The sequence below is a fragment of the Colossoma macropomum genome, unplaced genomic scaffold (assembly GCF_904425465.1).
Source record: "Colossoma macropomum unplaced genomic scaffold, Colossoma_macropomum, whole genome shotgun sequence".
In the NCBI taxonomy this organism is placed as follows: Eukaryota; Metazoa; Chordata; class Actinopteri; order Characiformes; family Serrasalmidae; genus Colossoma; species Colossoma macropomum.
The window spans coordinates 4469587-4485949 of record NW_023494802.1 but is presented as its reverse complement, the minus strand read 5'-3'; the positions used below and the strand labels follow the sequence as shown (position 1 = coordinate 4485949).

The 16363-nt window shown below is 38.4% G+C and overlaps 1 protein-coding gene across 1 annotated transcript; it reads left to right on the top strand.

Annotated features, from left to right (window-relative positions):
* Positions 1–2675: 2675 nt before the first annotated feature.
* On the top strand, positions 2676–15207 carry slc6a1a (solute carrier family 6 member 1a). Its single transcript, XM_036591423.1, has 15 exons — positions 2676–3172; positions 4174–4531; positions 4698–4829; positions 6332–6432; positions 6536–6645; positions 6809–6941; positions 7498–7632; positions 8179–8282; positions 8660–8784; positions 9478–9590; positions 10382–10513; positions 11309–11411; positions 11742–11842; positions 13651–13818; positions 14794–15207. Exons 2-15 carry the CDS (start codon positions 4291–4293, stop codon positions 15064–15066), a joined length of 1971 nt encoding a protein of 656 aa, XP_036447316.1. The 5' UTR covers positions 2676–3172; positions 4174–4290; the 3' UTR covers positions 15067–15207.
* Positions 15208–16363: the final 1156 nt, after the last annotated feature.

Genomic DNA, 16363 nt, shown 5'->3' with positions numbered 1-16363 from the left:
AACCTTTTGAAGAAGTTTGAAAGAACGTGCACATAATAGAAAGGTTCTAGGAAGAACCATAAATTGGTAAAGAATCTTCACATTATGTGGCTCTTCATACTCACAAATTTTCTTTTTAGTGTGGTTCTTTAAGGAACCAACAACAGGTTTTCTATGGCATCTCTCAAAGAACCCTATGTGGAACCCTTTTAAATACATATAATGTAAAAGTTGCATATAAATGAAAGTGTTTTCCAAGATCTGTAAAGTCAAGTCATGAACAATTTAGGAAGCTTTAGTTTTAACAGGATTTGTTTAATATCATCAGTGAGTAAAAGAGTTGCTGTATATTAAAATGCCATGACGCAGAGCTGAAGCAGGTCTCAACAGGGAGACAGCAGCATGTCAGGCAGTGCAGGGGTTGGAGGGCAGACACCAGTAATTCACAGGCACTTTACGTGTCCACAGCAGGTGCATAAATATGCCATGTTTTCACAACCCATTACCAGAGGGAGATCCAGCCAGATGGAAGTTGTGATGCTAAATTTTGTGTAGTATCATTAGTAGGTTAGTTCACCCCTCATTGGTTTGCCATCTGCTGCCATTTCAGCTCTACTACTCTGAGCCAAGGCATGACAGAGGATGTGAAATCTACACTAGTGTGACCCAAATCCCTCCAAAGAGCTGTTTCACTCTCCACTACTGCACTGAATGCTTCAGCAGCATTTAACAACTGGCAAATTATAGGTGAGTTATAGACATTTTGAAGGAAAAATATCAAATAAAGGCAAAATCAAATAATTATCTTATCAGACAAGGTGTCAAACTGGGGCAGATGCCATAGAAGCACCTTGTTGGTTCCTTAAAGAACCTCTCAGTGGATGGCACAAAAAACCTTTCAAACGTTTGAAAAACCTTGACACAACATTACGACTCAATTAGATTTTAAATGGGTTTTTAAGGAACCATCCATGGAAAGGTTCTTTAGTGAGGCAAAAGCAGTTAATCTATGGAAAGTTTTGATTTTTTTAGCAAACTACAGGTGAGTCGTAAACATTTTGGAAGGAAAAATATCAAATGAAGAAAACGTCAAATAGTAAACTCATAAGAAAAGGTGTCAAAATGGGACAGATGCAATAGAAGAACCACAACTGGATCCCTTAAGAACTTTTTGGTGGATGGCTCGATAAACCATTTTTTTTTAAATAAACTGTGTCATTTCAAAGAAACCTTTTTAAAGTTTAAAGAACCTCCATGCAACATAAAGGTTTTTTCTACAGCCCATTCTTCTTAACCAAGAACCATTCATTTTTTCTTTAAAGAACCTTTCAAAGAATCCTCCATCAAAGAACCATTTTTGTAAATGAAATGTACAAATGTGAAGAGTCTTTGTAAAGTGGAAACATCTTCCACATAGTGCAAAGTTTCTGTATACCAATTAAAGGTGTTTCCTAGACCCTCACATCTGATCTAAGAATGATTAAGGACCCATTTAGGTTTTGAATGAGTTTTTTTAAAGAACCAACCATTGTGAAGGTTCTTTTTATCTGTAAAAAGGTTCATCACACTTGGTTCTTTGGGGAATCAGTAAATCTTCAGGGCACCTTTATTTTTAGACAGAAGAAGAACCAGTTTTTTTTTCCCTGAATCGTTTCTATATATATGTATATATATATATATATATATATATATATATATATATATATATATATATATATATATATATATATATATACATATATATGGGAATGTGATACATGAAACATACAGAGCTGCTTGTTCATTGTAAATCAAAATAGACTAATAGACTAATAGACTAATAATAAGTTTTACTTACCAAATATTTCTCTAAAGATGGCTCAGCATCCAAAGCACAGGCCACATTCCTTTTGTCCACCACATTCCAGTCAAGCTGTATCCACAAACCTGGATTGTAATTCAGCCTTATTAGTATTTCAGACACACTCATAATTGTTTTTCATGCTCCAGTTGTATGTCATCACTTAGAGGGCATGATTGTAGCAATCATTATTTTTCCCTACGGTTGCCATCTTTACCTCAGGTGTGATATATATGTCTCAGCATTTAACACATTAGATGTATAGTCATTTGAGGTGGGCTGGGATTATAGGGGTGACATTTTCTGCTTTGGGGTGGGTAGTGGGTGCATAAGGTAAAAAAAAAAAAAGTGGTTCCTCTTTTCCTTTTTTCCCTTTTCATCATTTCAAATCCACAAACATTGAGGAGGACAGATGAATGGGTGAAGCGTGTGAGTCATCGTGTGCTGCATGAAGAATTTCACTAGAACTTAAGCCTGTCTAGAGTCCGGAAATAATTGGTGCAAAATTTTAAAATTGTGCAGCCAAAACATCCCCATGTAATGCTCTCAAATGCTGATAAGGTGTTTTATGTCATTTTTCACTCAGATATCACAGGAATTTTTCACAGGGACTTGGCTGTAAGGTCCATTCAGGATTCATTCAGCACAAATGCAAACACTGGCTCTTTATAAAATCCACATAAAAAACATAAGTTATCAACTTTACCTGGAGGACTGTCCATATGCACGCTGACCGTGCTGCTGTGCATGTCGAGTGCCAGAAAGACGAGAAAGGAGAGAGTGAGAGAGAGAGAGAGGGGGGAGCAAGGGAGAGAGAGCGCGAGAGAGAGCGCGAGAGAGAGAGGGAGAGAGAGAGAGAGAGAGAGAGAGAGAGAGAGAGAGAGAGAAACAGAAGCGGAGGGATCGACTTTCAGATGACATTGAGGCTATGTAGATGCGAGTTGGGAATTGTGCTCCCCTCCGCGTTCCTGCTTGTTGATGTTAGAGAGCCGCACAAGGCGAAGCTGCTCCTTCTCTGGTGGATTCAGCACCGCCTGCCTGTGGACAGCTCCTTCTTTTCAGCACTACCTGCCTGTGGACAGCTCCTTGTGTATTTCAGCACTACCTGCCTGTGGACAGCTCCTTTATTTCAGCACTGCCTGCCTCTGGACAGCTCCCCGCAGCGAGGCACCTGGACTCCTGCCCCCCCCAGGACCGTTTTGGGGTTCGTTTCAAGTCTTTTAATGGAAATAAAATATATTTATGTTCCAAGTAACACTGGAAGTTTACAACTTGGAGAGGAATCTACGGATACCTCGTTGCACGACTCGCGGCCGCAAACAAAACCCCTTTGGAAGAGCTCTGGAATTTGTTGTAAGTAGACATTCTTTTTCCTCATTTACTCTTTAGTGATGCACTTAAATAAGCATTAATGTCAAAATCCTTCATGCACTTAGCCCAACTTGCTGTGCCAAAAAATGCAATTAAAGGAATACATTGTCTATTAGTGATGCTTCTAATCTATAACCCAGCAGAAATACGATTCGATTTGTTTGGACTTGCAAATAAGTCCCTTTGGCATTATTTTGCTTGTTTATTCAAAGTGTTTGCGCGAACTGGTCATTCTGCTCGCTCTTTGTGACAGACAAAGGGTGGACAGAGTGCACAGCCTGGTGCGTAAAGCTTTGCGCACGGTGTCCTCAGTGGCTCAGTCGCTTCTCCGTGCGTTATAATCATTGCTCAGGACATTATATCGCATGACTCTGAACAGGAGCCCGTTGAAACAGTCAGTACTTGTTTTGGGGAGTTTGGAGAAGGAACTGTTTTAGTTATTTTGGTGAAGTGTCCAAAAATGGCACGCTACGATGCGCTCGTTGACACGTAAAGTGAGTTTCCATTTCCGTTCATTTTGTAAATAAACATATGAAATAAACAAGCATTTCAGGGAAATAAATAGTAGAAATAAATATGTAGTAGAAAAAAAACAGTGTAACGTTCATTAGGCAAGTAATAATGTTCATTTTGCATTGATCACATGGCTTTAAATTGTTGTAATAATGATTATTACCACGTACTTATAACAGCGTCAGTTTATCCAATAAGAAAAAATTGTTGTGGTCATTTTTGGTTATTTGTTTCTGACCACAGTGGACTCTCAGGTCAGGATATATCTTTTAGGCTACGCCACGAATGTAAACGAACGAACGTGCACGAAAGCCAGACACATGAACGAGTGGCTAGCGCTGAAATACTGACCCGTTGACTGAATCAACAACGAGACCTCCATGTGAAATGAGAGATCAACTCGCGCTGAAAACGCCACGAGAGAAAACGAGCTCGATACGAGGACCAATAATTTGATTTCGTGTCTCCAGGTTAAGTGCAACTGACGAGCTGCCTGGCGCTGCTGTTCAAGCGGGGGTTAAAAAAAACACGAGAGAAAAAAAGAAATAAAAACATCGCGACCACAAGCTGCTAATAAACCCATAGAGATGGCGACCAACGGCACCAAAAGCACGGACGGCCAGGTAGTTACGGAGCTGAACGAGGTGACCACCAACGACAGACCCAAAGCAGAAGAGAGCAAAGAGGAGCAGAAGAAGAAGAAGAAGCCTGTGCCGGACAGGGAGACGTGGGGGGGAAAGTTTGACTTCTTGCTGTCGTGTGTTGGCTATGCCATTGGTCTGGGCAACGTGTGGAGGTTCCCTTACCTGTGCGGCAAGAACGGAGGAGGTAAGTGCAGTTGCAGCTGCTTGGTGGCACCAAAAGAACAAAGTGTCTTGAGGGTGGTCCTCCCAAGAATGGTGATGTAACAAGCTTTTCATGGTTACAGATTAATGGATTGATGTGCTTAGACATGACGTCATGTTCACGTGCCTTGTGTCTTGTGCCACCCCAGGGGCCTTCTTGATTCCCTACTTTCTGACCCTCATATTCGCCGGGGTCCCCTTGTTTCTGCTTGAATGTGCCCTCGGTCAGTACACGTCCATCGGCGGACTCGGAGTGTGGAAGCTAGCTCCGATGTTCAAAGGTATAGTGTCTTACAGGTATAGCCACTCTCGAAAAACAAGACGCCAAAAAGGTTCTTTAGAGAGATGCAATAGGAGAACCACTTTTGGCACCCTAAGGAACATTTCAGTGGAGCCTTTAAAGAATCATTTAGCTATTTGAGAAGTGCAGGTGCAGATGTGAAGAACCTTTTGAAGTTCATGTAAAGTTTTTTCAATGAAAGGTTTTTAGGTAGAACATTAAATCAAAATAAACAAAAAAGTGTCATTGAGCAAAGCCATAGAGAACATTTGGTTTCCTAAAGAACCTTTAGAACTTGTCTGAAGAACCTTTTGAAGTTTTAGAGAACCTTCACGTAGTGTAAAGAATCAATACTAATTTTATGGTTCTTCCTAGAACCTTTACATGATATGGAGGTTCTTTAAACTCTAAAAATGTTCTTCACACTCACATATCTCTTTTGCAAATATTGAAAGGTTCTTTAGAGAAAATATTTTTTCTGTGGTAGTGTGTAAAGAATCATTTTGGAGTATAGCCTCTCTTAAAAATCAGGAGAACCATTTTTGGTGCACTAAAAAATCTTCCTATGGAGCCTTTAAAGAACAGTTTTAACATGTATTTACCTAAAACCGTATATCAAAGCCTAGAACCGACTGGGGACTTTTAAATCTATGAGTATAACAAAGTGTTTTTGAGTGAAGCCAAAAAAGAACCACTTTGGTTCCTGAAGGAGCAATCGTTGAAAAAGAGATGTGTGAGTGTAAAGAACCTTTCTAAAGGCTTAAAGACCCTTCACATAATATAAAAGTTCTATACCTGTGTAAGAACCTTTAAATTATATGGAGGTTCTTTAAACCTTATAAAGATTGTTCTCATTCCTCTCAGTTTTCTATGTCGTCACACGTTTATAAAAATGGTTCACCAAAGAACCATGCATTGAAAGGTTCTTTAGAGGACCAAAAGTGGTTCTTCTATGGCATAATGGAAATAACCCTTTAGGCATCTTTATTTGTAGGAGTGTAGAGTCTAGAGGTCTAGGTTGATGGGTTGTGTAGTCATATTGTACCTAAAATGAACCTCCAAACATTAAACTCAGTGTTTAACCCCACCTCCCACACTGACCTTTTACACACTAGCCAGTCTAAGACATGCAGAGCACCAAATAAGGTCACAGGAGGCAACATTCAGTCAAGTCTACATTTACTTTTAGGGCTGCACAGTAACTTAATTTGAAACTCGAGGGAGCTGATTTGTCCAATAAAAGGAGCAAAAGGCTGCATTATAATGCATGCAATTTACAGTCAAATCTCCAGAGCTGAATTAACACTTATAGAGTCCATTTGTCCATTTGTGTGCAGCTGAACCTAAACAAGCACTATGTGTCTGTTCAGCACTGTAGATGCTAATTCAACCCTGGGGCTTTTTGCCATGCATCTGCCTTCAAACTGTAATACAACATTAGAAAGTGTTGGCAATAGATGGATTCCTCGCTGCATTGTGTAATTATGTATGTTCTCACTGCAGGTGTTGGACTTGCTGCAGCAGTTCTCTCCTTCTGGCTTAACATTTACTACATTGTGATCATTGCCTGGGCCTTGTACTACCTGTACAACTCATTTACAAGTGTAAGTAATCTGTCCGTCATGAATGCCATTCTTGGCAGAAACCACCATCAGTTTTTTATAGGTAAAAGAAAAAGACAACAGCATGTTAATCCTCCTATTGCAGGACCTTCCATGGAAATCATGCAACAATCCATGGAACACGGAGAGATGTTTTACAAACTACAGCATTGCAGATACCACCAACCTCACTAGTGCAGTCATGGAGTTCTGGGAGTAAGATCTTGCAGAAAAATCCTTTAAATATCAAAGAGCTTGTTTTTTCTTTAGAATATAGCTTGAAAGACCATTTAAATTATGAAAACTGCATGTTTCTTGAGTAAACGTTCTCTTTAGATGACTGTTGGATGAATGGCTGTTGCTGTACATGTTAAAACAGGCGCAACGTGCATGACATCACTGATGGCTTGGAGAAACCTGGCCAGATCCGGGTTCCATTAGCAATAACTCTTGCCATTGCTTGGGTCCTTGTGTACTTCTGCATCTGGAAAGGTGTTAGCTGGACTGGAAAGGTTTGAGCTTTCTCTGATTGTCAAGAATTTGTTGCAGTGAGCTGTAATGATGACATAAATTACTACCACGTCTACCAGACTATCTGTTGTTTCTTCTGCATGTGGTTCATTTGAAGATAGCATAGATACTTTCCTTGCCTAGTTTGACTGACAGGTGCATAATGTATCATCATCTAGTTGCCAACCAATTAAAATGCTGTACTGAAATAGCCTGAAAATTAAATATGCTGATAGCTTTCAACCAAATGCCATAGAGGTAAACCATCTATAAATATCTTTTAGATATCATCGCTTATGTTACATCAACACTGACATATTATATGAACATAATTTGACTTACTTTTGACAATAGTTGTGTTGATGAACATTATGTTATATGTCTATATATAGATAGATAGACAGATAGATAGATACAGATATGTACATATGTTTCATGTGGAAATGATGTACACATTTGAATTAAATTAATCCAATATTTCATATAGTTCCACGCTTCAAAACATCTGTGATAGAACAAACAGTCACACAAATGTATATATATATATTTGTTTTCTAGGTTGTTTACTTCTCTGCCACCTACCCCTACTTCATGTTATTCATTCTGTTCATCCGTGGGGTTACTCTGCCTGGGGCGAAAGAGGGAATCATGTTCTATATCACACCTGATTTTGAGAAGCTCAAAGAGTCAGAGGTAATTTCACAGCAAACAACCAGAGTAAACCAATCATCAACTAAACAAACAGCAAACAAACCAACAGTTAAACACATGTGATGAACGCACCTACGCCTTTACAAAATGAGAGATTGTTTCTCTGCTTCTCTTCTCTTCTCTTCTCTTCTCTTCTCTTCTCTTCTCTTCTCTTCTCTTTTCTCTTCTCTTTTCTCTTCTCTTCTACATTCTTCTCTTCTACATTCTTCTCTTCTCCTTCATTCTCTTCTTTTGAATAACTCTTCTCTTCCCTCCTCTTCTGCTTTCTTCTCTCCTCTTGTCTTGTATTTTGTTCTCTTCTCTTGTGCTTTCTTCTCCTTTCTTCTCTTTTACTTCTTCTCTTCTTTTGTCACTTTTCTTTTCTCTTCTCTTCTCTTCTCTTCTTTTCTTTTCTCTGCTCCTCCTTTTCTCTTCTGTCATCTCTTGTCTACTACTTTCTTCTACCATCATCTTTTATCTCCCTTTTTCTTCTACTTTCTTCTACCATCTTTTCTCTGCTGTCACTCACTTCTTCTCTTCTCTCCTCAGGTGTGGCTGGATGCTGCTACTCAGATTTTTTTCTCGTATGGTTTGGGTCTGGGGTCTCTGATTGCACTTGGCAGCTACAACCCTTTCAATAACAATGTTTACAGGTATAGTCAGTCTAATCAAATGAGATTCCCAAATACAGCTGCATTTCCTCGCAAAGTGGCCAAACATCTGTCTGATCACTACAGACTGTTGTCGTTTTAAGTCCTTTGCAGGCTCTTTTAACTTAATTCTTGCCACTAGCACTTGCCTTAATTGTGCCCAGAATTGTTGACTGTAATTAAAGACCCATCAACTGGCTAATGTATGAGGATATGAATAAACAAAACCGGTGTTTGCCTTGAATTTCCATGTAATTAAACCACTGAGTTCTCATCTGGGTACCCACTGCTTACATAATTAATTCTTCAGTTGTTTTTGTATTGAACATCAGGTCAGTTACGAAATGTCTGATGTCCATCTTTGTCCTTCTTTTGTGCAGAGACTCCATCATTGTGTGCTGTATAAACTCCTCGACCAGTATGTTTGCTGGTTTTGTTATTTTCTCTATTGTGGGCTTCATGGCTCATGTGACAAAGAGACCCATAGCTGATGTAGCTGCATCAGGTAATGTACAAATTCACTATAGTGCTGCCATTATGTAACCAAATATCACCTAATGTGAGCAGTAACCACTGTAATTTGCACTTTCATTAGAAGGAGAGATGAAAACCTTAATAAAATCTAACAATAAAGTTAAATAATTTGTTTTATTCAATTTGTGAATTAAAACTGTTATATTCCAGTGTAATAAAGTATAAAGTATATTCTTATAAATGCAATTGTAAAGTTGCAACTTCATATTAGGAGTCCAAATAATGACCATAAATGTTTAAAAAAGTATTTATTAATCATTTAATAATGATTATCTCAGTATTAAGAAAACATTTTTGCATCACAAAGACACATGATGCATTCATAAGTATGATGAAAAGTTTCTATGTAAATAAGTAAATATTTCATATTTTAAGATTACTTAGTCTATTACTGTAAGATTAAGAGTACTAAATATAAATAAAATCACTAGCACTAGTGATTATTACCAAACTATCTCAATAAATGGGTAATAATTCAAATTATGCCATTTGTTAATGCTTATGTAACTGTTATGTCATTATTAACAGCCTTTAACAAAGTATTAGATAATGATTACGGTGCTGTTTATTAGGGCCTGTTGTGATAAAATGTTACCAATAATTCTAACCAGCAAACTAGCAAGTCTCGCCATTTTATTCAGGCTTCAATGCTTTTCATCCACAGGACCCGGCCTGGCCTTCTTAGCTTACCCAGAAGCAGTGACGCAGTTACCCATCTCACCACTGTGGGCTATCCTCTTCTTCTCTATGCTGCTGATGCTGGGAATTGACAGCCAGGTGAGAATATTCAGCATTACAAATTCAAGATCTGACCTAGAAAACAGGTGTAAACAAACAGCGGATCTCTGATCAGCCATGCAGGTTTGCAAAATGCGGCTGCTCCGGCTCCCCTAGTGGCCAGACGTGGAATGACAAGGGTTTATGTTGTCTCCTTGCATTACCTCGATTAGACCACAGAGCCTTGGGTCTTGTCAGAGCTTTCAATGGCGCTTTTATTTCTTTGACTTCTTCGTGCAATTTTTGCATACCATGCTTCTCGTGCTGTTTTTATCTTTGCCGGCTTTGAGAATATGCACTAGATGCCAGATTTTCTTCTCTGTAAAGATCTCTAAGGCTTCAGATGAAGAAAAGAAACAATCAATTAATCAGCAGCATTTTTATCAATGATATTAAGGCATGGAAAATCAGAAGTATGTTTGGTTGATTCCACTGTCAGTTCCTATTTAAGTGGTTAAAATGACACATAGGTTCACAGTACAGCTCCTCAAGTCCTAGCCAGTGTGAGAGCTCCCTTGGCTGTATCTACTCTTTTGTTTACAAAAATGTTAAAATGATATAAGAGTATTTCTATAATACTTGCAGGGTTTAAGTACAATATACACAATGATTATATTAAATAAAACAAAACAAAAAATACAGATATCACAGAAATCGTTAGATCTTCTCTCGTGGCATAAAAGGCCATGGCGGTTTCCCCATTGGGTATTTCTTTTCCATTGAGTAACCTGATGACTATTGAGTACCCTAGTTATTTGTAATTTTCTAACCATTGTCAATATTGTCTTCAGTTTTGCACTGTGGAGGGCTTCATCACTGCTCTGGTGGATGAATTCCCGAGGGTTCTGAGGAAAAGACGAGAGATCTTCATTGCATGTGTGTGTGTCGTGTCCTACATTATCGGCCTGTCCAATATCACACAGGTAAACAAATGACCATCTGATGTCGTGAAAGAATATAGAGTGTCAAATTTGGTAGACTTGTAGTTTATTGGGCAGGCTTTGCACATGTGGATTAAGCCAAGATCTATACTCCTGACAATATAGGTGGCAAAGAGGGTTCTTTGGAGAGATGCCATAAACAAACCATTTTAGTTGCCTAAAGAACATTATAGTGGATTTTTCTTTAAATTGTGAGTCTAAACAACCCTTTTAGAAGCTTAAAAATTCTTCTGGAAGCATGTGTCCCAGCTAAGGACCATTTAAAGGGGCCATATCCTGGAAAACCTAAATTTCCTTGATGTTTCTATATAAGGACCTTCCAGTCTATACACTCCATATATGCAAATTAAGCTGCAAAAACAGCATGCTTTAAATTCTTTGTTTTAGTAATATCACAAAAAACACTACATTTACATAAACCCACCTATTAAGCCTACAGCACTTTAGCCCTGCCCATTCATGCTGAAGTTATAAGGAGTGTTTCAGCCCAGGGTGCTTATTGAATGAGGCACAATACAGGGCAGCTAGAACAGAAGTCATTTGAATATAACAAGCATAAGGCAACAGAAACAAAAAAGCCTGTGAAACTGTAATTGTTAAGAGAGTGTAGAAAATGGTCAAGTAAAAATCAGTCTTTGTTTTTAAGAGTGTAGATTAACAGGACTCTCAAAGGAGAATCCACTGTGAGAGTGCAATTAAGTCCTAGTCTACATTGTCTAAAAAAACTGGTGTATAAAGTGTACCTTATTCATTAGCTTGTCTTCTTAACTTTTTCAGGGTGGCCTCTACGTCTTCAAACTGTTTGACTACTACTCTGCCAGTGGAATGTGTCTTCTTTTCCTGGTTTTCTTCGAGTGCATCTCTATCTCCTGGTTCTATGGTAAGAATTACATGAGGAACTTAGAGGGTTTCACTTGTTTAAACATTCAGCTACAAAACCTTCTCATGTTATTGCCACACTGGTAATCATGCATGGACATTAGGAGATACAGAACATACAGTCCATACAGTCTATCTACAAATATGTACTGAAGAGTAGTTAAATTTCTGAATTGGAACTGCAGTAGGCATGTAAGCAAATACGGTTCTAGAACATGATTAAGATCTGTTGTGTAACAGCTCAAGTTTTCAGTCAGAATGTCTTCAGGCATTCTGGCTTACAGCTAAATGTGGCCGCTCAAGTGTCCTATCTGATTTCATGCTGATTTAGGTGTGAATAAGTTCTATGATAACATCCAGGAGATGATTGGATACAAGCCCTGCTTATGGTGGAAACTCTGCTGGGTCTTCTTCACTCCTTTGATTGTGGCTGTAAGTAAATTTTTCTTTTTTGTTGCACATGCCTGATCACAATCTTGTGGCCTGTTCTGGAGGGAAAGGATATACTGGGAAAAACATAGATAACAAAAAGGAGAGAAAGCAAAGTACAAACACAGTGCACAAAGAAAGTACTTGAATGTCTAAAATTTGTTTAAAAATAGCCAGTCCAGTGGGGACGTTATGAATGTCAACAGACATTTTTAACAAGATAGTGTCATCGATGCAAAGCACCAAAAGCTATTTGAGAAGTAATAGCGGCCCCTTGTGGAGACTGCTCAGCCTGCCAAACATGAGTGAGTGAGTTACAAGCCAGGTCCATGAGCTGCTTTGCATTTAAGAAGTAAGTTATTTAGTGACCTATTCATAACATCCATGGTTAACCAAAATATATCTTTTTAAAAGTCACTTTGACAATAATCTATTTCCAACCTGTCTATTTTGGTAATAATGATTGATGACAATATAAACAGCAATAACAATAGTAAAAGTTCTAGATTGATGCACTGGGTTAGAGGAGGGTTTTCTTCTGGTTCATGCCGGTATTGTAAGAGGTTATTGTATTAATTGTTTGAAATGTTTATTATTGTTATTATTGTTATTATTATTATTAGTAGTAGTAGTAGTAGTAGTAGTAGTAGTAGTAGTATTATCATCATCATCATCCTAGTGGCCATTACTCCGCCCATAGAATGAATCAATTAATATTTTTTATGAACATAATCAAATAAAATATTTTCCACTGTTACTCAGATTAACTAGGACACTGTTGACTGTGTGACTGTGCTGAGCTGCAAGTGAGCAATTTTGGGTAAAAGGGGAGGGTTATGATCTCTCTTCTGTGAAAACAGTTCACACCTCTCCACAAAGATGATTGTGCTGAGACTAAACAGAACATCTGCAGCTTTCTTCATATAAAAAAAAACTACCACAATAAAAAATGAGCATTTAAACACAATAAAACATTTTTGTGAATGTTAAACTGCTTACTCACTTATGAAGACAAACATCGTAGTTCGCTTTAGGTTTTGTGAGTCCACCTAAATGTATTCCACCAGCATTCTGGAAGAAAAAAATTACCAGCATAACAGAGGGACTTCCATTCATGCAAACTTACATTTATGGAAGGTGAACAGTCTGAACAGCTTTTATTGTGGCACAGGTCCTTTACAAAGTTTAGCTAATTTACCCAATCAAGTGTGTATACAGACTAAATAATGACTGACTATTTTTAGGCCTGTATTATGTTTTATATTCATCAGAAATAAGACATTAAAAAGAACTGTTGGAGATATGTTTATTTTGACCATTTTAATCTGTTTTTAAACATTTAACTATAAAATGTATAAAATATATAAAATATTCATGTAAACGCAGCTAAAAAAGCTTAGAAGAAGACAAAATGTTGAATACTGGAAGAAGAAAAAAAAAATATCCTTCCCATAGCCCCTAACCTTACCTTTCACTTTTTATAGAATTGATTTGTGGGCATTCCTACAAATTAGCTTTTAAATTGCATCAGATTGACCTGTTTTGGAGGCATCCCTGATCCAATTTAAGGTGAAGCCTTAAGAATTCACTGCTTTTTTAAAGGATTGTCTCTACTGCATTAACCCACTGCTGTTTCAATGCAGAGAGCATAAATAAACACAGCGAGCACCCGAGGCTTCTCAGTGCAGTTCATTTTTTTCCAATCTTTTCCAGCTATTCTGCCATTTTAGCTTTTGAGCTGCACAAAGGCATTGTGTAAATGAGCTTATCAACCATATTCTAAATGCATGATGTCGTCTCCTCTCCTTCAGGGAGTGTTCCTCTTCAGCGCAGTCCAAATGGTTCCCCTCACCATGAACAACTATGTGTTCCCAGCGTGGGGACAAGGTGTGGGCTGGCTCATGGCCTTGTCCTCTATGATCCTCATTCCAGGCTACATGGTCTACATGTTCCTTAACATGAAGGGAACATATAAGGAGGTAACAATGCTCAATTTGTCATTTGAGTCTAGCCACTGTACAGTGCAACAGCAGTAAAACTAAGATCTCATTCAGATGATCTAGATAATATAGAGTAGAAAACCAAATTTCCTTTAGAAATAAGAGAGTTTGATGTACTATTAATATTGTTCAGAATATAATCTCTAGTCCATACAATCTTTATATGTAGACGAAATTAAAAATGTTATCTTGGCAAGTGAAATCAATTCACTTGAAATCAATTCGCATCAATTCAATCAATAAGTCTCTCATTATGAGATTTTAAGAATGCATCATAAAAATATGATACAGTTATAATACAGATTTTATATCATGTAATTGCCTCAGATAATGTCTTGAAACAAACAAAATTGTCTGCCAATGCAACAAGATTTCTGAAGATAAAATTATTTAAATCAAGTAAAAACATCTAGAAGTAAGTTGAATAATCTTACAATTTTACAATACAACAGTCTCATAATGAGAAACATTCGACATATCGACTAGATGATGTTTTTAGGGTGCCACAATATCATTTTTTGCAGTGCATTTGGTCTCCCTTCAGCCTACAGCAGTTTAGCCCCACCCATTTACACTGAAGCGATAAGGAGTGGTGTTCCTGCAGACAGTCTGTAGCAGAGTTATTGGAGTGGAAGCTGAGGAAAGTGATTAAACGTTGCACTGTTCTTTGCTGTCAGCAAGTAAATGTATCACTGTAGCCTTCCAAAGTATCCACCCCTACACAAGGAGTGGCTGAAGTTTATTTTTTCCCAGAGGATTCCAGTCGGAACTTTACAATCTGCTCTGCACAGGATGTTTCTTTGAATGCGCCAGTCAATCGAAACAGATAATGGGCCTTTTAACAGTAATTGTAAAATGGTTCAGTTCACTGGCAGGTTGTAGAATGGTAGGCTTAGGGTGAGTTAGGGAGAGTCCCATGATCCGCACTCACTGGCATCTGATGTATTCTTGCAGCGGATCAGGATAATGTTGCAGCCTCCGCATGTGGTGAAGGCCCAGGAGAACGGGCCTGAACAACAACAGCAGCAGCAGCAGCAGCAGCAGCAGCAGCAACCGGCGCAACCAGCACAACCAGCACAACCAGTGCAGCAGCAGCAGGTACAGCAGCAACCGCAGCAAGCTCAACAACCCCAACAGCAGCAACCGCAGCAGCCACAACCGCAGCAGCAGCAGCAGGTTGATAACGCCGTCCCGGCCAACCCCGGCAATGCAGACGCCAACGTCTAAACCCTAGCTGAGAGCAATCAAAGACGAACAATACAGAGGACTTCCATGTTTATACAATAATAGAATCATCTACCTCCAGGGGCCAAACATGATCTAATTCAATCTTCAAAAATATATATGTGTGACAGTTTGACTTTCGCGTTTATAAAACCTACCACACTCATGGGTAGGTGTTCTAAACGTAAAAGCAAAGCGTGTTGGTGTCAAAAGAGAAAAAAAAAAAAATCCAAAAAAGAAAAGAATTCCATTATACTGTATGCGAGTGAATCTGTCTCTAACGTGTTAATACTGTGAGTTCAATTAAAAGCACAGTGCAGTGATGCATAAGCTATATCAGTGAGGTATAAAAGAGTTTGTGTTGCTCAGAAGCGCACAGAAGGCGTAAAATATCAAAGAGAAAATGCAAGAGATTACATATATATCGGGTCATTGGTCGCTAATCCAAAACAAATGTCTGGCAAGCGACCCCCATGCCCCTACTTTGAAAGTGGGGTGATATTACTTTCAAGTATAAAGCACAAAGAAATCTGAATTAGGAGAGCCCTTGGGTGACCCACTATCTGTCGTTTCAATATTTTTGTTAGAGAGACTGTTACTATTTTATTTTCTTTGCTGGAAGAAAAAAAAAAAAGAGAAAACTACTTGTACGTGATCGAAAACCATTTTTAGAATTCTTTTTAGGATGTTTTGTACACTTAATGTTGTGATCGAGGACCAAAATTATAGACTAAAGCAAAAACGTATCTATGCCATGCAGTGTATAGGTTACAGAGGACAGGGTACAAAAGTATGGAACTTGAAAAGAAAAAAAAAAGGAAAAACAAAACCACAGGGTTTTTTTTTTAGTGTCAGCATCCGCCTGTCGACCAGTGCTGTCATATCAGTCCTGTTTACGCTTCTGTGCTTCTTATCAGGAATATGAGTGGAAGGCAAAGCACAGCTGAATCTCCAGATTGCCGCAAAGGAAAGAAAAGGAGCGTTTGAGCTCATAATTCAATGATTGAGGACCAAACAGATTGATGCTAAACAGAGTGCATGACTGTGCAGGTGTAATTCATTCATGTGCCAAAACGCTAGACCATATCTGTGATCAAAATGGAGAAAAAAAGAAAGCGCCGCTAATATTTTATATTCTGACAGTTTACAACAAGGGTGTCAGACTTGGTTTCCTCCAGGCCACAGCTCCACAGAAATAAGTTAACCAGCTAAAACTCCAGGCTTACATTCTAGGGCTCGGTATTCAGTAAATACAAAGACTACAAGGCAAACTGGTTGAGTTATTCTGAGGTTATAGAAA

What these genes read in the sequence shown, in the direction of transcription:
- slc6a1a (XM_036591423.1), top strand. Translation starts at nt 4,291, where the DNA reads ATGGCGACCAACGGCACCAAAAGCACGGACGGCCAGGTAGTTACGGAG. An exon ending in TGCTGGGAATTGACAGCCAG is followed by an intron (nt 9,591 to 10,381) that starts GTGAGAATATTC and finishes TATTGTCTTCAG; the next exon opens with TTTTGCACTGTGGAGGGCTT. An exon ending in TGAAGGGAACATATAAGGAG is followed by an intron (nt 13,819 to 14,793) that starts GTAACAATGCTC and finishes GTATTCTTGCAG; the next exon opens with CGGATCAGGATAATGTTGCA.